At 43.9% G+C, this 22,005-nt stretch overlaps 1 protein-coding gene across 2 annotated transcripts in view; it reads right to left on the bottom strand.

Annotated features, from left to right (window-relative positions):
• ankrd12 (ankyrin repeat domain 12) overlaps positions 1-22,005 on the bottom strand; it is a 143,853-nt gene that overhangs the window by 18,613 nt on the left and 103,235 nt on the right. Inside the window, exons 2-8 of one of the 2 annotated variants that reach the window (XM_071360720.1) lie at positions 19,158-19,307; positions 16,979-17,135; positions 9,539-9,622; positions 4,602-4,748; positions 3,871-4,074; positions 660-802; positions 244-391 (exon numbers count right to left, since the gene is read on the bottom strand). In XM_071360720.1, coding sequence (XP_071216821.1) covers positions 244-391; positions 660-802; positions 3,871-4,074; positions 4,602-4,748; positions 9,539-9,622; positions 16,979-17,135; positions 19,158-19,217 — 943 coding nt within the window. In that variant the 5' untranslated portion in view covers positions 19,218-19,307. The remainder of the gene's footprint in view (positions 1-243; positions 392-659; positions 803-3,870; positions 4,075-4,601; positions 4,749-9,538; positions 9,623-16,978; positions 17,136-19,157; positions 19,308-22,005) is intronic. The other variant, XM_071360721.1, reaches the window with a different exon arrangement.

The following is a 22,005-nucleotide window of genomic DNA, read 5'->3' as shown; positions in this document are numbered from 1 at the left end:
GAGCTAACCTCTACAGGACACCCTACCCGAGGAGCTATCCTCTACAGGACACCCTACCCGAGGAGCTAACCTCTACAGGACACCCTACCCGAGGAGCTATCCTCTACAGGACACCCTACCCGAGGAGCTAACCTCTACAGGACACCCTACCCGAGGAACTATCCTCTACAGGACACCCTACCCGAGGAGCTATCCTCTACAGGACACCCTACCCGAGGAGCTATCCTCTACAGGACACCCTACCTGAGGAGCTATCCTCTGGGTCTGAGAGGGGCACCACTCCCTTTAGGAGGAGCTCTAGCTCGTGGGAATCAGCGATGTCCACGGGCCGCTCCCCTCGCTTGTTGGCCTGGAACGCATTGCCTCCATGTCTCAGCAGCAGCTTCACAATCTATATGAAGGGGGATAGAACAAGTGATTAGTTCTCCCTCTCTCAAGGTCCAGCTTGTTCGTCTTTGTGAATATTTATGTCAGTGTGATTTAAAAAAATTAAAAAAATGTTGATCGATCTCCAAGAGCTCAAGGATACCAGATAATTCCTGAATAAAGTCAATAAAAGGTGATGTAAGTTTCAATCTAAGCAGTACTCCCATGTTAAGAGAACCAGCGGTGGTACATGTAGGTAGGTCAGGGAGGTCAGGTCAGGAAGGTCAACCTACGTCTGTATGTCCACTACTGGAGGCATCGTGGAGCGGCGTGTCATCGTCCAGACCCTGGGTGTTGACTTCAGCGCCGGCCGCGATCAGAACCTTGGCCACGTCGTAGTAACCGAGGTTACATGCCTCGTGAAGAGGGGTCCAGCCTGACGGAAGGAAGAAATTGTCTTTTTGAAGGGGAAACTGGAATGGGTCAGCGCCTAACGAGTTGCAGCCTTATGGGTCCACAGGGAGAGGAGTGAGAATGTGGGTTTAGGCATTAGAGCAAGGCATTCTGGGTAAATGATCCCCCGCACACTGACTCGGTACAGGTACCCCCTGCATTTAGCCTCGTTATTGTTACGTCAATTTCTTGTTATTTTTTTGATTTATTCATTTAAATATTTATTTAAATTATTTTTCTTGAAATGCACTGTTGGTTACGGCTTGTAAGTAAGCATTCCACAGTAAGGTGTCGTATTCAGCTCATGTGACAAAATTGGATGTGAAATGTGTGTGTGGGTTTAGGTGTTATAAGCAAGCCACATTGGATAAGAGTGCCTGGTAAATGACTAAAATGTGTGTGTACATCTTTAAAAAAGTTACTCTGACCTTTCTAGTTTATAATGTGGGGTCAGGTGTTCCTTTACCTGCAAAGTCTTTCTAGTTTATAACGTGTGGTCAGGTGTTCCTTTACCTGCAAAGCCTTTCTAGTTTATAACGTGGGGTCAGGTGTTCCTTTACCTGCAAAGTCTTTCTAGTTTATAACGTGTGGTCAGGTGTTCCTTTACCTGCAAAGCCTTTCTAGTTTATAACGTGGGGTCAGGTGTTCCTTTACCTGCAAAGTCTTTCTAGTTTATAACGTGTGGCCAGGTGTTCCTTTACCTGCAAAGTCTTTCTAGTTTATAACGTGTGGTCAGGTGTTCCTTTACCTGCAAAGCCTTTCTAGTTTATAACGTGTGGCCAGGTGTTCCTTTACCTGCAAAGTCTTTCTAGTTTATAACGTGTGGCCAGGTGTTCCTTTACCTGCAAAGTCTTTCTAGTTTATAACGTGTGGCCAGGTGTTCCTTTACCTGCAAAGTCTTTCTAGTTTATAACGTGTGGCCAGGTGTTCCTTTACCTGCAAAGTCTTTCTAGTTTATAACGTGTGGTCAGGTGTTCCTTTACCTGCAAAGCCTTTCTAGTTTATAACGTGTGGCCAGGTGTTCCTTTACCTGCAAAGTCTTTCTAGTTTATAACGTGTGGTCAGGTGTTCCTTTACCTGCAAAGTCTTTCTAGTTTATAACGTGTGGCCAGGTGTTCCTTTACCTGCAAAGTCTTTCTAGTTTATAACGTGTGGCCAGGTGTTCCTTTACCTGCAAAGTCTTTCTAGTTTATAACGTGTGGTCAGGTGTTCCTTTACCTGCAAAGTCTTTCTAGTTTATAACGTGTGGTCAGGTGTTCCTTTACCTGCAAAGTCTTTCTAGTTTATAACGTGTGGCCAGGTGTTCCTTTACCTGCAAAGTCTTTCTAGTTTATAACGTGTGGTCAGGTGTTCCTTTACCTGCAAAGTCTTTCTAGTTTATAACGTGTGGCCAGGTGTTCCTTTACCTGCAAAGTCTTTCTAGTTTATAACGTGTGGTCAGGTGTTTCTTTACCTGCAAAGTCTTTCTAGTTTATAACGTGTGGTCAGGTGTTTCTTTACCTGCAAAGCCTTTCTAGTTTATAACGTGTGGTCAGGTGTTTCTTTACCTGCAAAGCCTTTCTAGTTTATAACGTGTGGTCAGGTGTTCCTTTACCTGCAAAGTCTTTCTAGTTTATAACGTGTGGTCAGGTGTTCCTTTACCTGCAAAGTCTTTCTAGTTTATAACGTGTGGTCAGGTGTTTCTTTACCTGCAAAGCCTTTCTAGTTTATAAAGTGTGGTCAGGTGTTTCTTTACCTGCAAAGTCTTTCTAGTTTATAACGTGTGGTCAGGTGTTCCTTTACCTGCAAAGTCTTTCTAGTTTATAACGTGTGGTCAGGTGTTTCTTTACCTGCAAAGCCTTTCTAGTTTATAACGTGTGGTCAGGTGTTCCTTTACCTGCAAAGTCTTTCTAGTTTATAACGTGTGGTCAGGTGTTTCTTTACCTGCAAAGTCTTTCTAGTTTATAACGTGTGGCCAGGTGTTTCTTTACCTGCAAAGCCTTTCTAGTTTATAACGTGTGGTCAGGTGTTCCTTTACCTGCAAAGTCTTTCTAGTTTATAACGTGTGGTCAGGTGTTCCTTTACCTGCAAAGTCTTTCTAGTTTATAACGTGTGGTCAGGTGTTTCTTTACCTGCAAAGTCTTTCTAGTTTATAACGTGTGGTCAGGTGTTCCTTTACCTGCAAAGTCTTTCTAGTTTATAACGTGTGGTCAGGTGTTCCTTTACCTGCAAAGTCTTTCTAGTTTATAAAGTGTGGCCAGGTGTTTCTTTACCTGCAAAGCCTTTCTAGTTTATAACGTGTGGTCAGGTGTTCCTTTACCTGCAAAGTCTTTCTAGTTTATAACGTGTGGTCAGGTGTTCCTTTACCTGCAAAGTCTTTCTAGTTTATAACGTGTGGTCAGGTGTTTCTTTACCTGCAAAGTCTTTCTAGTTTATAACGTGTGGTCAGGTGTTCCTTTACCTGCAAAGTCTTTCTAGTTTATAACGTGTGGTCAGGTGTTTCTTTACCTGCAAAGTCTTTCTAGTTTATAACGTGTGGTCAGGTGTTCCTTTACCTGCAAAGTCTTTCTAGTTTATAACGTGTGGTCAGGTGTTTCTTTACCTGCAAAGTCTTTCTAGTTTATAACGTGTGGTCAGGTGTTCCTTTACCTGCAAAGCCTTTCTAGTTTATAAAGTGTGGCCAGGTGTTTCTTTACCTGCAAAGTCTTTCTAGTTTATAACGTGTGGTCAGGTGTTCCTTTACCTGCAAAGCCTTTCTAGTTTATAATGTGGGGTCAGGTGTTTCTTTACCTGCAAAGTCTTTCTAGTTTATAACGTGTGGTCAGGTGTTCCTTTACCTGCAAAGCCTTTCTAGTTTATAATGTGGGGTCAGGTGTTTCTTTACCTGCAAAGTCTTTCTAGTTTATAACGTGTGGTCAGGTGTTCCTTTACCTGCAAAGTCTTTCTAGTTTATAACGTGTGGCCAGGTGTTCCTTTACCTGCAAAGTCTTTCTAGTTTATAACGTGTGGCCAGGTGTTCCTTTACCTGCAAAGTCTTTCTAGTTTATAACGTGTGGCCAGGTGTTCCTTTACCTGCAAAGTCTTTGACGTTGACATCAGCTCCCAGGCTGATGATCTCCTTGACATGCTTGGCGTCCCCTCGTATGGCGGCCATGTGTAGCGGCGTTTCGCCACGCTCGTTCCTCTTGTTCACCTTGTCCCTCGCCCTGGAGGCCGTACTGCTGGGGAGCTTCTTCTGCACGGGGAGGGCCTGGGACGGGTGGCTAGGGGTCGAGTCTGAGGAGGAGAGGGAGGGGAGAGAGAAATAACTCAGAGAAAGTGATTTTTATTTTTTAAGTCTTGTTTTTTCTGATAACCGGGCGGTCCGTTATCAACAAGGCTGTTGTACCGGGAGGTCCGTTATCAACAAGGCTGTTGTACCGGGAGGTCCGTTATCAACAGCCATGTTGTACCGGGAGGTCCGTTATCAACAAGGCTGTTGTACCGGGAGGTCCGTTATCAACAAGGCTGTTGTACCGGGAGGTCCGTTATCAACATGGCTGTTGTACCGGGAGGTCCGTTATCAACAAGGCTGTTGTACCGGGCGGTCCGTTATCAACATGGCTGTTGTACCGGGCGGTCCGTTATCAACATGGCTGTTGTACCGGGCGGTCCGTTATCAACATGGCTGTTGTACCGGGAGGTCCGTTATCAACAAGGCTGTTGTTTATCATTATGACTCTAAATCCTGATTAATATATTAACCATCTCTAAGAGGTTATGAGAGGGAGAGGGAGACAGGGCATGACTGTATTCTGACTAACCTGGGCTGTTGTCCATGGCAGTCATTTGCATCAGTAAGGCCATCTGTTTGCGTTCAGACAGCGGGTAACCAAACAGAAGATTAACCGGGGCCTTCTTACTCCCCCCAGACTCCTTCTTGACTTTCTTCTTATCCGGCCCATCTTTATCTATGAACAGAGGTAGGACAGGAAACAGGGTTAGACTTAGAAACCGAAAAGAAAAAAAAATACACACACATTTCTCAATTCACAATTTTGCCATATCAGCAAGTTGTGAATCCCAAAATGCATCTTATTCCCTATATAGCATAGTCTCTATGGACCCTAGTCAAAAAGAGTACACTATGCCATTTGGGATACAGCAAAGATTATCAACAACAAGGGTAATGCAATAAGGTGATGAAGTGCCCTCCCATCTTTGGCACCGCATCTCTCGATCACGCCACGCAAAGAAAGCGGTTAGCGAGCACGGCGTCCTTAAAGGGGGGCCAGCACAATGTGTACGGTTGGTATAACCAACGCATCACTCATAACACCATCAAGCCGACATACAGACATGCGTGAGGTGAGCTGGCTAGCGAGCTCTAGAGAGCAGGCAGACAGTGTTTAGAGTGTAACACAACAGGATAGGAAGACGGGGATTAGACTAACATAACAGGATAGGAAGACGGGGATTAGACTAACAGGAGAGGGAGATGGGGATTAGACTAACATAACAGGATAGGAAGACGGGGATTAGACTAACAGGAGAGGGAGATGGGGATTAGACTAACATAACAGGATAGGAAGACGGGGATTAGACTAACAGGAGAGGGAGATGGGGATTAGACTAACAGGATAGGAAGATGGGGATTAGACTAACAGGAGAGGGAGATGGGGAGTAGACTAACAGGAGAGGGAGACGGGGATTAGACTAACATAACAGGAGAGGGAGACGGGGATTAGACTAACAGGAGAGGGAGACGGGGATTAGACTAACAGGATAGGAAGACGGGGATTAGACTAACATGATAGGAAGACGGGGATTAGACTAACAGGAGAGGGAGATGGGGATTAGACTAACATAACAGGATAGGGAGACGGGGATTAGACTAACATAACAGGATAGGACGACGGTGATTAGACTAACAGGATAGTACGACGGGGATTAGACTAACAGGATAGGACAACGGGGATTAGAATAACAGGATAGGACGACGGGGATTAGACTAACAGGATAGGACGACCGGGATTAGACTAACAGGATAGGACGACGGGATTAGACTAACAGGAGAGGGAGACGGGGATTAGACTAACATAACAGGATAGGAAGATGGGGATTAGACTAACAGGAGAGGGAGACGGGGATTAGACTAACATAACAGGATAGGAAAAAGGGATTAGACTAACAGGAGAGGGAGACGGGGATTAGACTAACATAACAGGATAGGAAGATGGGGATTAGACTAACATAACAGGATAGGAAGATGGGGATTAGACTAACAGGAGAGGGAGACGGGGATTAGACTAACATAACAGGATAGGAAGACGGGGATTAGACTAACAGGAGAGGGAGATGGGGATTAGACTAACAGGATAGGAAGACGGGGATTAGACTAACAGGAGAGGGAGATGGGGATTAGACTAACGGGGAGTAGACTAACAGGAGAGGGAGACGGGGATTAGACTAACAGGAGAGGGAGACGGGGATTAGACTAACAGGAGAGGGAGATGGGGATTAGACTAACATAACAGGATAGGGAGACGGGGATTAGACTAACATAACAGGATAGGACGACGGTGATTAGACTAACAGGATAGTACGACGGGGATTAGACTAACAGGATAGGACAACGGGGATTAGAATAACAGGATAGGACGACGGGGATTAGACTAACAGGATAGGACGACCGGGATTAGACTAACAGGATAGGACGACGGGATTAGACTAACAGGAGAGGGAGACGGGGATTAGACTAACATAACAGGATAGGAAGATGGGGATTAGACTAACAGGAGAGGGAGACGGGGATTAGACTAACATAACAGGATAGGAAAAAGGAATTAGACTAACAGGAGAGGGAGACGGGGATTAGACTAACATAACAGGATAGGAAGATGGGGATTAGACTAACAGGAGAGGGAGACGGGGATTAGACTAACATAACAGGATAGGAAGACGGGGATTAGACTAACAGGAGAGGGAGATGGGGATTAGACTAACAGGATAGGAAGACGGGGATTAGACTAACAGGAGAGGGAGATGGGGATTAGACTAACGGGGAGTAGACTAACAGGAGAGGGAGACGGGGATTAGACTAACAGGAGAGGGAGACGGGGATTAGACTAACAGGAGAGGGAGACGGGGATTAGACTAACAGGATAGGAAGACGGGGATTAGACTAAAATGATAGGAAGACGGGGATTAGACTAACAGGAGAGGGAGATGGGGATTAGACTAACATAACAGGATAGGGAGACGGGGATTAGACTAACATAACAGGATAGGACGACGGTGATTAGACTAACAGGATAGTACGACGGGGATTAGACTAACAGGATAGGACAACGGGGATTAGAATAACAGGATAGGACGACGGGGATTAGACTAACAGGATAGGACGACCGGGATTAGACTAACAGGATAGGACGACGGGATTAGACTAACAGGAGAGGGAGACGGGGATTAGACTAACATAACAGGATAGGAAGATGGGGATTAGACTAACAGGAGAGGGAGACGGGGATTAGACTAACATAACAGGATAGGAAAAAGGGATTAGACTAACAGGAGAGGGAGACGGGGATTAGACTAACATAACAGGATAGGAAGATGGGGATTAGACTAACATAACAGGATAGGAAGATGGGGATTAGACTAACAGGAGAGGGAGACGGGGATTAGACTAACATAACAGGATAGGAAGACGGGGATTAGACTAACAGGAGAGGGAGATGGGGATTAGACTAACAGGATAGGAAGACGGGGATTAGACTAACAGGAGAGGGAGATGGGGATTAGACTAACGGGGAGTAGACTAACAGGAGAGGGAGACGGGGATTAGACTAACAGGAGAGGGAGACGGGGATTAGACTAACAGGAGAGGGAGATGGGGATTAGACTAACATAACAGGATAGGGAGACGGGGATTAGACTAACATAACAGGATAGGACGACGGTGATTAGACTAACAGGATAGTACGACGGGGATTAGACTAACAGGATAGGACAACGGGGATTAGAATAACAGGATAGGACGACGGGGATTAGACTAACAGGATAGGACGACCGGGATTAGACTAACAGGATAGGACGACGGGATTAGACTAACAGGAGAGGGAGACGGGGATTAGACTAACATAACAGGATAGGAAGATGGGGATTAGACTAACAGGAGAGGGAGACGGGGATTAGACTAACATAACAGGATAGGAAAAAGGAATTAGACTAACAGGAGAGGGAGATGGGGATTAGACTAACAGGATAGGAAGACGGGGATTAGACTAACAGGAGAGGGAGATGGGGATTAGACTAACGGGGAGTAGACTAACAGGAGAGGGAGACGGGGATTAGACTAACAGGAGAGGGAGACGGGGATTAGACTAACAGGAGAGGGAGACGGGGATTAGACTAACAGGATAGGAAGACGGGGATTAGACTAACATGATAGGAAGACGGGGATTAGACTAACAGGAGAGGGAGATGGGGCTTAGACTAACAGGAGAGGGAGACGGGGATTAGACTAACATAACAGGATAGGAAGACGCGGATTAGACTAACATAACAGGGCTGGAAGACGGGGATTAGACTAACATAACAGGGTAGGAAGACGCGGATTAGACTAACATAACAGGGTAGGAAGACGGGGATTAGACTAGCATAACAGGGCTGGAAGACGGGGATTAGACTAGCATAACAGGGCTGGAAGACGGGGATTAGACTAACATAACAGGGCTGGAAGACGGGGATTAGACTAGCATAACAGGGTAGGAAGACGGGGATTAGACTAGCATAACAGGGTAGGAAGACGGGGATTAGACTAGCATAACAGGGCTGGAAGACGGGGATTAGACTAGCATAACAGGGTAGGAAGACGGGGATTAGACTAGCATAACAGGGCTGGAAGACGGGGATTAGACTAGCATAACAGGGTAGGAAGACGGGGATTAGACTAACATAACAGGATAGGAAGATGGGGATTAGACTATCATAACAGGATAGGAAGACTGGGATTAGACTAACATAACAGGGTAGGAAGACCGGGATTAGACTAACATAAAAGGGTAGGAAGACGCGGATTAGACTAACATAACAGGGTAGGAAGACGGGGATTAGACTAACATAACAGGGTAGGAAGATGGGGATTAGACTAGCATAACAGGGTAGGAAGACTGGGATTAGACTAGCATAACAGGGTAGGAGGATGGGGATTAGACTAACATAACAGGGTAGGAAGACGGGGATTAGACTAGCATAACAGGGTAGGAAGACGGGGATTAGACTAACATAACAGGGCTGGAAGATGGGGATTAGACTAACATAACAGGGTAGGAAGACGGGGATTAGACTAACATAACAGGGTAGGAAAACGGGATTAGACTAACATAACAGGGTAGGAAGAAGGGGATTAGACTAGCATAACAGGGTAGGAAGACTGGGATTAGACTAGCATAACAGGGCTGGAAGATGGGGATTAGACTAGCATAACAGGGTAGGAAGACAGCATAGTAGCATGCAAGGGAAACTATAAGACCACTCCATGTGTGTGTGTTTACAGCACGGCAGAGAGTGTTGGGTACATGACATGGAGTTGCTGCAGTTACTACGACAAGACACCTACACACACACACACACACACACACACACAACACATGTATGCGTGTGTGTGTGTGTGTGCGTGTGTTTTAACATCATAGCATAGCGTAGCGTAGCGTAGCGTAGCGTAGACTCGAGGACCCAGGCTGCAGTGACCAGTTACCTGCTGAACACATCCTGCAGGGAGTCACTAACCTCCCCTCAGACTCTTCCCAGGACTCAGTGGACTGGCCTGGGTCTGACTCATCTACTGGGCAAAGCAGAGACACGGGGCGGTGGGGAGGGGGTGGGAGAGAAGAGAAGGGGAGATAAGGAGGGAGGGAGGGAGAGAGCAGGGGGAAAGCAGAGACACGGAACGGTGGGGAGGGGGGGGGAAGAGAGAGGGAGGGAGGGAAGAGAAGGGGAGATGAGGGAGGGAGGGAGAGGAGAGAGAGAGCAGGGGGAAAGCAGAGACACGGAGCCGTGGGGAGGGGGGGAAGAGAGAGGGAGGGAGGGAAGAGAAGGGGAGATGAGGGAGGGAGGGAGAGGAGAGAGAGAGCAGGGGGGAGCAGAGACACGGGGCGGTGGGGAGGTAAGAGGGAGGGAGGGAAGAGAGAGGGAGGGAAGAGAAGGGGAGATGAGGAGGGAGGGAGAGAAGAGAGAGAGCAGGGGGAAAGCAACGCATTAATGCACGCCTCTCTCTCTCACACGCTCATTCACACATCTCACACATGAGTCATTACAAGAGACTGTGAAGATCCAGGGTGGAGTGGGGCTGTTGCTTTCCTTCACTACCCAAAAGCACACAACTAGCTCCTCTGTTGTAGGCTGTTCAATTCAAACTCTCACGCCAAGATGTGACCTAGAAACCCCGGGCATGTGCTGACCAACTGGCAGGTGTCTTCACTGACATTTTCAACATGTCCCTGATTGAGTCTGTAATACCAACATGTTTCAAGCAGACCCCTATTGTCCCTGTGCCCAAGAACACGAAAGGCAACCTGCCTAAATGACTACAGACCCGTAGCACTCACGTCCGTAGCCATGAAGTGCTTTGAAAGGCTGGTCATGGCTCACATCAACACCATTATCCCAGAAACCCTAGACCCACTCCAATTTGCATACCGCCCCAACAGATCCACAGATGATGCAATCTCTATTGCACTCCACACTGCCCTTTCCCACCTGGACAAAAGGAACACCTACGTGAGAATGCTATTCATTGACTACAGCTCAGAGTTCAACACCATAGTGCCCTCAAAGCTCATCACTAAGCTAAGGATCCTGGGACTAAACACCTCCCTCTGCAACTGGATCCTGGACTTCCTGACGGGCCGCCCCCAGGTGGTAAGGGTAGGTAACAACACATCTGCCACGCTGATCCTCAACTCAGGGGCCCCTCAGGGGTGAGTGCTCAGTCTCCTCCTGTACTCCCTGTTCACTCATGACTGCGCGGCCAGGCACGACTCCAACACCATCATTAAGTTTGCAGATGACACAACATGATCACCGACAACGACGAGACAGCCTATAGGGAGGAGGTCAGAGACCTGGCCGTGTGGTGCCAGGACAACAACCTCTCCCCCAACGTGATCAAGACAATGGAGATGATTGTGGACTACAGGAAAAGGAGGACCCGAGCACGCCCCCATTCTCATCAACGGGGCTGCAGTGGAGCAGTTTGAGAGCTTCAAGTTCCTTGGTGTCCACATCACCAACAAACTAGAATGGTCCAAGCACACCAAGACAGTTGTGAAGAGGGCACGACAAAAGCTATTCCCCCTCAGGAGACTGAAAAGATTTGTCATGGTTCCTCAGATCTTCAAAAGGTTCTACAGCTGCACCATCGAGAGCACCCTGACTGGTATAGACCACTGCAAGGCCTCTGACTGCAAGGCACTACAGAGGGTAGTGCGTACGGCCCAGTACATCACTGGTTCCTGCCATCCAGGACCTCTATACCACCACAAGGTGTCAGAGGAAGGACCGAAAAAAAAATAATCAAAGACTCCAGCCACCCTAGTCATAGACTGTTCTCTCTGCTACCGCACGGCAAGCGGTACCGGAGTGCCAAGTCTAGGTCCAAGAGGCTTCTAAACAGCTTCTACCTCCAAGACATAAGACTCCTGAACATCTAATCAAATGGCTACCCAGACTATTTGCATTGCCCCCCCCCCCCCCCCCTTTTACACTGCTGCTACTCTGTTGTTATCATCTATGCATAGTCACTTTAATACCTCTACCTACATGTACATATTACCTCAATTTCCTCGATTAACCGGTGCCCCCTGTATATAGCCTCGCTATTGTTATTTTACTGCCGCTCTTGAATAACTTGTTACTTTTATTTATTTTTTGTTATCTTTTTTTCTTAAAACTGCATTGTTGGTTAAGGGCTTTAAAGTAAGCAATTCACTGTTGTATTCGGCGCATGTGACAAATAATATTTAATTTGAAACCAAGCCATGAGGTCATAGGAATTGTCCGTAGAGCTCAGAGACAGGATTGTGTCGAGGCACAGATCTGGGTAAAGGGTATCAAAACATGTCTGCAGCATTTAGAGGTCCCCAAGAACACAGTGGCCACCATCATTCTTAAATGGAAGAAGTTCGCCCGCCCGGCCAAACTAAGCAAACGGGGGAGAAGGGCCTTAGTCAGGGAGGTGACCAAAAACTTGATGGTCAAGAGTTCCTCAGTGGAGATGGGAGAACCTTCCAGAAGGACAACCATCTCTGCAGCACTCTACCAATCAGGTCTTTATGGTAGAGTGGCCAGACGGAAGTCACTCCTCAGTAAAAGGAACATGACAGCCCGCTTGGAGTTTGCCAAACGGCACCTAAAGGACTCTCAGACCATGAGAAACAAGATTCTCTGGTCTGATGAAACCAAGATTCATTATGCTGTATTGTGTGTAGATTGATGAGGGGGGAAAAAATTATGTAATACATTTTAGAATAAGGATGTAACGTAACAAAATGCGGATAAAGTCAAGGGGTCTGAATATTTTTCCAAAATGCACTTCATCACGTCAGCTTGAACCAGAAGCCAGGATTTGACTTTCGATTTAACAAAAAGACTTTAACCTTTATCCTTTAACACAATTAGAAATTGTCACAGAGCAACTCAAACTTCTACTCAAGAGTTATGTATTGTTTGTAATTATTCATTACAAGAGACAGTAAAGATCCAGGGCGGAGTGGGCGGTTGCTTTCCTTCACTACCCAAAAGGTTGGCATCTTACCATTCAAACAATGAAACCTGATCTAGGATAATTTCTCAAATACATTTCATCGGAGCTAAATTTAAAAAGAGAGTACAACCAGGGGCCTACTCCATGGGATTATGGGAGAACATTCAACCAGGGGCCTACTCCATGGGATTATGGGAGAACATTCAACCAGGGGCCTACTCCATGGGATTATGGGAGAACATTCAACCGGGGGCCTACTCCATGGGATTATGGGAGAACATTCAACCAGGGGCCTACTCCATGGGATTATGGGAGAACATTCAACCAGGGGCCTACTCCATGGGATTATGGGAGAACATTCAGTTGAACATTTATTCAGAGCTAAAACGCGGAGGAGACGGAGTAACGGTTGTGTGTGAAGGAGTCTAAACAGTGTGTCCTGTTTAGGCCACCATACCCAGGGTCCTTGATCGTAATTACAGATTCAACCTCTAGTTTCAACCCTGTTTCATATACAGGATCTGACTGAAAATGACTGTTTATAGACTTCAAATGAAAAAGCAGCACTGTGTGTGTTGTTGGGAAAGTTGCAATAAGGGGGTTTCAATATCCAAAACCATGGGTTGGTTGGATACAGGGGACTATGTGTGTGTGTGTGTGTGTGTGTGTGTGTGTGTGTGTGTGTGTGACTGGTTACAGGGAAGCTCAACACAGAAAGTATCAGGTCATTACACCAGACGAAGGCTTAGTTATATATTAGTTTTACCGGCAATGAGCTCAGGCTACTATTGCCTCAGTACATCTAGACTCTCTCTGGCTGTTCCAGATTTGAGTTGAAGTGAAAACAAGATGCTGAATATGTTGGTGGTGTAGAAAAACAAGGCAACCCCCCCCCCCCCAGAATCTCTGACTGCAGCATTAAACTATTTCAGTCATTTAGCAGACGCTCCTGTCACGAGCTACTTAGTTAGAGTAACCAACGACTTTATAAAACGTTCAGATCGTGTTGTTTACTTAACGTTACTATGAACAATGTACCACGTATCAGACCAGACCAGTACAGATGTTGTTTACTTAACGTTACTGTGAACATGTTAACATACAGTTGAAGTCGGAAGTTTACATACATACAAATAAGTACAAATACTTATTTTCCACCATAATTTGCATAAAAAATCCTACAATGTGATTTTCTGTATTTTTTTCTTCTCATTTTGTCTGTCATAGTTGAAGTGTACCTATGATGAAAATTACAGGCCTCTCTCATCTTTTTAAGTGGGAGAACTTGCACAATTGGTGGCTGACTAAATACTTTTTTGCCCCACTGTACATCTTAACCAAATGCATTTAAAAACTTTGTTTTTCACAATTCCTGACATTTAATCCTAGTAAAAATTCCCCGTTTTAGGTCAGGTAGGATCACCACTTTATTTTAAGAATGTGAAATGTCAGAATAATAGTAGAGAGAATAATTTATTTCAGCTTTTATTTATTTCATCACATTCCCAGTGGGTCAGAAGTTTACATACACTCAATTAGTATTTGGTAGCATTGCCTTTAAATTGTTTAACTTGGGTCAAACGTTTCGGGTAGCCTTCCACAAGCTTCCCACAACAAGTTGGGTGAATTTTGGCCCATTCCTCCTGACAGAGCTGGTGTAACTGAGTCAGGTCTGTAGGCCTCCTTGCTCGCAAACGCTTTTTCAGTTCTGCCCACACATTTTCTATAGGATTGAGGTCAGGGCTTTGTGATGGCCACTAATACCTTGACTTTGTTGTCCTTAAGCCATTTTGCCACAACTTTGGAAGTATGCTTGGGGTCATTGTCCATTTGGAAGACCCATTTGCGACCAAGCTTTAACTTCCTGACTGATGTCTTGAGATGTTGCTTCAATATATCCACATTTTCCTGCCTCATGATGCCATCTATTTTGTGAAGTGCACCAGTCCCTCCTGCAGCAACGCACCCCTACAACATGATGCTGCCACCCCCGTGCTTCACGGTTGGGATGGTGTTCTTTGGCTTGCAAGCCTCCCCCTTTATCCTCCTAACATAACGATGGTCATTATGGTCAAACAGTTCTATTTTTGTTTCATCAGACCAGAGGACATTTCTCAAAAAAGTACGATCTTTGTCCCCATGTGCAGTTGCAAACCGTAGTCTGGCTTTTTTTTATGGCGGTTTTGGAGCAGTGGCTTCTTCCTTGCTGAGCGGTCTTTCAGGTTATGTCGATATAGGACTCGTTTTACTGTGGATATAGATACTTTTGTACCCGTTTCCTCCAGCATCTTCACAAGGTCCATTGCTGTTGTTCTGGGATTGAGTTGCACATTTCGCACCAAATTACGTTCATCTCTAGGAGACAGAATGCATCTCCTTCCTGAGTGGTATGAAGGCTGCGTGTTCCCATGGTGTTTATACTTGCGTACTATTGTTTGTACAGATGAACGTGGTACCTTCAGGCGTTTGGAAATTGCTCCCAAGGATGAACCAGACATGTGGAGGTCTATAATTTTTTTCCTGAGGTCTTGGCTGATTTCTTTTGATTTTCCCATGATGTCAAGCAAAGAGGCACTGAGTTTCAAGGTAGGCCTTGAAATACATCCACAGGTACATCTCCAATTGACTCAAATCATGTCAATTAGCCTATCAGAAGCCATGACATAATTTTCTGGAATTTTCCAAGCTGTTTAAAGGCACAGTCAACTTATTGTATTGTAAACTTCTGACCCACTGGAATTGTGATACAGTGAATTATAAGTGAAATAATCTGTCTGTGAACAATTGTTGTAAAAATTTGTTCTGTCATGCACATGCAAAGTAGATGTCCTAACCGACTTGCCAAAACTATAGTTTGTTAACAAGAAATTTGTGGAGTGGTTGAAAAACAAGTTGACTCCAATCTAAGTATACTAGATTATACTATATATATACTATTATACTAGATATACTATTCTACTAGATATATACTATTAATATACTATAAATATACTATTATACTATAAATATACTATTATATGGATCATCAACAAGATCCAGCCGTGGGCCGAATTTCTCTTGACCGGTTGGTCAAGGGGCCGGAACAGAATTACAAATAATTAGTCGACTGCAATTTGACCGCAAGAAGCACAAACGGATCAAATATTTTGACTAAAGCATAATACATTTCAAAACTAGCTTGAATTTGTATACGATCAAAAAAAATTATATCTCTATTACGCGTGGGAATACTTTGGAACAGATTTCCAAAATATATTTTTTAATCACTTTGAGCTGATCTCTTGGTGTTGTTACAGTCTTATGTACAACAATAAAATAAAATACAAATTTTGTTCAGAAAACTTGGGGGGTATACACTCTTATACTAGATATATACTAGATATACACTCTTATACTAGATATACTATTATACACTCTTATACTAGATATATACTATTATACTAGATATATACTAGATATATACTATTATACTAGATATATACTATTATACTAGATATATACCATTATACTAGATATATACCATTATACTAGATATATACCATTATACTAGATATATACTATTATACTAGATATATACTATTATACTAGATATATACCATTATACTAGATATATACTAGATATATACTATTATACTAGATATATACCATTATACTAGATATATACCATTATACTAGATATATACCATTATACTAGATATATACCATTATACTAGATATATACCATTATACTAGATATATACTATTATACTAGATATATACTATTAACTAGATATATACTATTATACTAGATATATACCATTATACTAGATATACACTATTATACTAGATATATACTATTATACTAGATATATACATTATACTAGATATACACTATTATACTAGATATATACTATTATACTAGATATATACTATTACACTAGATATATACTATTATACTAGATATATACTATTATACTAGATATACACTAGATATATACTATTATACTAGATATATACTATTATACTAGATATACACTAGATATATACTATTATACTAGATATATACTATTATACTAGATATACACTAGATATATACTATTATACTAGATATACACTAGATATATACTATTATACTAGATATATACTATTATACTAGATATATACTAGATATATACTATTATACTAGATATACACTGTTATTTATGAAGGTACAGCACATGATAGATTGCATTATAGTATCATTATAGTATCATTATAGTATCATTATAGTATCATGCATCTACATGGATGCCCAGCCCACATGGGCTTTATAAGACACTATTTGTTGTATCCAAATAAAGTACAAAAGTATATTAAAAATACCCAAAAATATACCCCATCATTATCTCACACACCGCACACACACACACACACACACACACACAATTGTGAAAAAGCCATGTGAGACGTTGGTACCTGTGTCTGATTCTCTCTCCTTGCTGCGAGGGGGGCTCACGGTGAAGGACAGTTTGCGTTTCATGGAAGACTTGGGTGGTTTCCCTTCCTTCCCCCCCAGAAACTCACTGCGGTCAAGCTTCGGAGTCTTGGTGAACAGGGAAATCTTATCTTTGCTCTGGAAAAAAAAAAGGGGAGGAGGAATGAATTGTAACAGGGGTTACGTTAACGCAGAACTCTGTTCCCCCCCCCATGCAGAAAAATAAAATAAAAACCCCTGAACAAAAATCTAAATATCTAACGGAGATCTAAAGTGTTAGATCTGTTCTTATTGTAAATTTCTGCTCGGCTTCAGACAAATGTTGTGCTTCAGTTACACATCTCCACTCGGATGAGAAATCTTTGCTATCGTCCTCAGACACATTCAGGAACGGCACTCTCAGAGGCAACGGTTGCTTTTCTCCAGTAGATTTAGATTAACGTCAAGAAAAACATTAGGAAATGTAGCTGGCTACATTCTATCTAGAATATAATGGTAAACATAAGAAATCTGATGGCCATGCATCGTTTACGCAAAAACAATGACTTGCTCTTTCATTGTAAGCTTATTTACTTTACTTGGGGCGGCAGGTAGCCTAGTGGTTAGAGCGTTGGACTAGTAACCAAAAGGTTGCAAGATCGAATCCCCGAGCTGACAAGGATGTTAACCCAGTGTCTGGGTTTGGCCGGGGTAGGCCATCATTGAAAATAAGAATTTGTTCTTAACTGACTTGCCTAGTTAAATAAAGGTTTAAATAAAAAATAAACTTGTGTGGCTGCCAGCCAAATAGCGTTGCACTTCTGTTGTCATCTAATGAACACAAAGCTTTTTTCTGCCGAATGATTAGCATTAAATTTGTGTGATGAAAAACTAGTTGCCCGTCCCATATCACTCTATTGAAGCAAAAAAAACTTTTGATATAAAAACGCAGCTTTATTGATAGTTTTGAAAATGCTGATTTCTGCAGTACAATTGAATTTCAGTGGCTTAGTTAAAAGAGTAGTTCCCGTTGTAGTGTGGAGTTGATACAGTTATCCTTTATTAATCCTGAGGAGTTCCACTGATATCTTCATATCAGAGTATTTGAGCAGAGGAACTCGTCTGGATAAATATCAGAGTATTTGAGCAGAGGAACTCGTCTGGATAAATATCAGAGTATTTGAGCAGAGGAACTCGTCTGGATAAATATCAGAGTATTTGAGCAGAGGAACTCGTCTGGATAAATATCAGAGTATTTGAGCAGAGGAACTCGTCTGGATAAATATCAGAGTATTTGAGCAGAGGAACTCGTCTGGATAAATATCAGAGTATTTGAGCAGAGGAACTCGTCTGGATAAATATCAGAGTATTTGAGCAGAGGAACTCGTCTGGATAAATATCAGAGTATTTGAGCAGAGGAACTCGTCTGGATAAATATCAGAGTATTTGAGCAGAGGAACTCGTCTGGATAAATATCAGAGTATTTGAGCAGAGGAACTCGTCTGGATAAATATCAGAGTATTTGAGCAGAGGAACTCGTCTGGATAAATATCAGAGTATTTGAGCAGAGGAACTCGTCTGGATAAATATCAGAGTATTTGAGCAGAGCTGTAGGGGGTAGGAAATCCCACTTATCGCTCAGGGAGCGGTGCTTGAGCACCGCTCCGGCGAGAATTTAAAAAATGAAATTAAAACTGCCGTTCCAAATTAGCTCCATTCATAAAAAATAAAAATAAATCACCATTTAACCAACACCAATCTATTTACGTGACAACCTGTGTCTTCATTTGTAATATCAGTGCTTAAAGCATCAGACAAGCTCAGTAGCCAACATATAGTTGATTTATTAACACATAGGGTGTGTGGCTATATGGAAAAATACAAGTTACATTTTTTTTTTTTTGATTGGTCTAAAGAACAGACGACTCTTGGTCTGCCAACTTTTGTTGTTGTTGTCGTCAGAAACAACCCTATAATCCGCTCACATGCTCGGCTTACTATCTTGTAGATCTGACCATAGACTACTTGCTAACCCAGAAACTTAATACCATATATTGTTCCCAGGGGGGTTAGGGGCTAAGACATACGTGACGTAGGAGATAAAGATAAGCTAGGGTTTTGTTTCTAGACCAGATCGTGCCGGGCGTGTGAAGAATATATATGCTGTGCGTATAAGCGTACCTTCTTCCCCGTGGGTTTGTCCACCATGGCTCCATCTCTGTCTGTCCCGGGTTTGGCCATGGTGCAGTGTGCTGGTGGTGCGGACGGAGTCCCTTCCACCCACCGTGTGACTAGCTACGAGAGCTACGGCCCAGCACGCTCATCATGCACCTGCAACAGAAGACACGTAAGAGAACATTAACACTACATGTTATGATATGTTACGTTAGGTCGTGTGACTAGCTACGGGCTAATCATGCTCCTGTAATGCACAGGAAGAGAACATCGACAATTCTCAAATTAGATCAATTAGCCTATCAGAAGCCATGACATAATTTTCTGGAATTTTCCAAGCGGCTTAAAAAAGGCACAGGTCAGTTGACTGTAAACTGCCCAGTTGACTGCCCAACACTTCGCCTACAAAATGAAACATAATTTCAATTGTATTGTATTCAAACTTCCTGGTGTCCGACAATTACAAACCATGAAAAATAACAGTGGGAGAGAAGAGGGTATTGTATTCTGTAAAAGTGGTAAAAAAAAAAAACGGAAGCTCATAGGCCGATACCACTTTGTATGCATTGCTACATGGTTTACCGTGGAAGTTTCCGTGACTGTTGAAAGTGGCATTACTGTGACATGTAGAGAAATACAGTGCAGCGTAGGGGGGGAAAAACTGTGTGAATCATTTAGGTTAGGGGCTCTCTCTCACTCCCACAGGGAAATCTCCCTCTCTCGCCCACTAGTATATGGTCCTGTGTTGTCCTGCTGATCATACTTCGACTGAATTTCAGTTTCAGCTTCAAAACAGCTGAAAACCCCCCCCACTATTTTTGGTTATAGAAAATATATATTTCACAGCGGTTTAGATGGTACAATGGTTATCTACACTATACTTGCTTGTTTTGTCCTATAAACTGAAATGATTCGAATTATAGCGTCTTCAAATTTAAACTTCAAAACGGGATATGAACGTCCCAAGGATCCCTGATAAAGCCCTTTTTTTTTTATTTACATCAGCTGATGTCACAAAGTGCTTATACAGAAACCCAGCCTAAAACAGCAAGCAACGCAGATGTAGAAGCACGGTGGGCGGCTAGGAAAAACTCCCTAGAAAGGCAGGAACCTAGGAAGAAACCTAGAGAGGAACCAGTAGCAGTGTTTTCCACAAGCACACGGAGTAGCCAGACAAATAGAAAAAAATATATTTTAAAAAGTAGGGGTGTATTTGTGGTGCTGCGCCGGCCAGACCACGCTGCACCGACCAGACCACGCTGCACCGGCCAGACCACGCCGCACCGGCCAGACCCCGCCGCACCGGCCAGACCCCGCCGCACCGGCCAGACCACGCCGCACCGGCCAGACCACGCCGCACCGGCCAGACCACGCCGCACCGGCCAGACCACGCCGCACCGGCCAGACCACGCCGCACCGGCCAGACCGCCCTGCACCGGCCAGACCGCGCTGCACCGGCCAGACCGCGCTGCACCGGCCAGACCGCGCCGCACCGGCCAGACCACGCTGCACCGGCCAGACCACGCTGCACCGGCCAGACCACGTGGTACTGCATGTGCTGCTGAGGTCTTACTGGGGCCTTACGAGATGAGTGGGTGGCTGAGGGCTACATTACAGAGTGTGAGTGTGTGTGTATATAGAAGGGAGGAAGTGGACGAGTTATGTTACAGAGCAGTACAGCTCACATAGAAATGTATTGTGTCGTGTACAGTACAGATATGAAGTCAGTGATCAACTCTTACTCTTATGGATCCCAGGCCTCTATAATATGGATCCCAGGCCTCTATATTATGGATCCCAGGCCTCTATATTATGGATCCCAGGCCTCTATATTATGGATCCCAGGCCTCTATATTATGGATCCCAGGCTTCTATATTATGGATCCCAGGCTTCTATATTATGGATCCCAGGCTTCTATATTATGGATCCCAGGCCTCTATATTATGGATCCCAGGCCTCTATATTATGGATCCCAGGCCTCTATATTATGGATCCCAGGCCTCTATATTATGGATCCCAGGCCTCTATATTATGGATCCCAGGCTTCTATATTATGGATCCCAGGCTTCTATATTATGGATCCCAGGCTTCTATATTATGGATCCCAGGCTTCTATATTATGGATCCCAGGCTTCTATATTATGGATCCTTCAGGAAACCCTGAAGTCCAATCAGAACCACGTCAGGAAACCCTGAAGTCCAATCAGAACTACGTCAGGAAACCCTGAAGTCCAATCAGAACTATGCCAGGAAACCCTGAAGTCCAATCAGAACTACGTCAGGAAACCCTGAAGTCCAATCAGAACTACGTCAGGAAACCCTGAAGTCCAATCAGAACTACGTCAGGAAACCCTGAAGTCCAATCAGAACTACGTCAGGAAACCCTGAAGTCCAATCAGAACTACGTCAGGAAACCCTGAAGTCCAATCAGAACTACATCAGGAAACCCTGAAGTCCAATCAGAACTACGTCAGGAAACCCTGAAGTCCAATCAGAAATACATTAACTTTTACTTGGTACTCATCCCGGATCCGGGAGCACCCCCCACAGTAAAAAAGCTGACTAGCATAGCCTAGCATAGCGTCACAAGTAAATACTAGCATCTAAATATCATTAAATCACAAGTCCAAGACACCAGATGAAAGATACACTTCTTGTGAATCCAGCCATCATTTCTGATTTTTAAAATGTTTTACAGGGAAGACACAATATGTTAATCTATTAGCTAACCACGTTAGCAAAAGACAACTTTTTTTCTCCACCATTTTTTTCCTGCATCAGTAGCTATCACTAATTCGACTAAATAAAGATATATATAGCCACTAACCAAGAAACAACTTCATAAGATGACAG

Source organism: Salvelinus alpinus, chromosome 23, assembly GCF_045679555.1.
Source record: "Salvelinus alpinus chromosome 23, SLU_Salpinus.1, whole genome shotgun sequence".
In the NCBI taxonomy this organism is placed as follows: Eukaryota; Metazoa; Chordata; class Actinopteri; order Salmoniformes; family Salmonidae; genus Salvelinus; species Salvelinus alpinus.
This window is presented reverse-complemented; position numbering and strand designations above follow the sequence as displayed.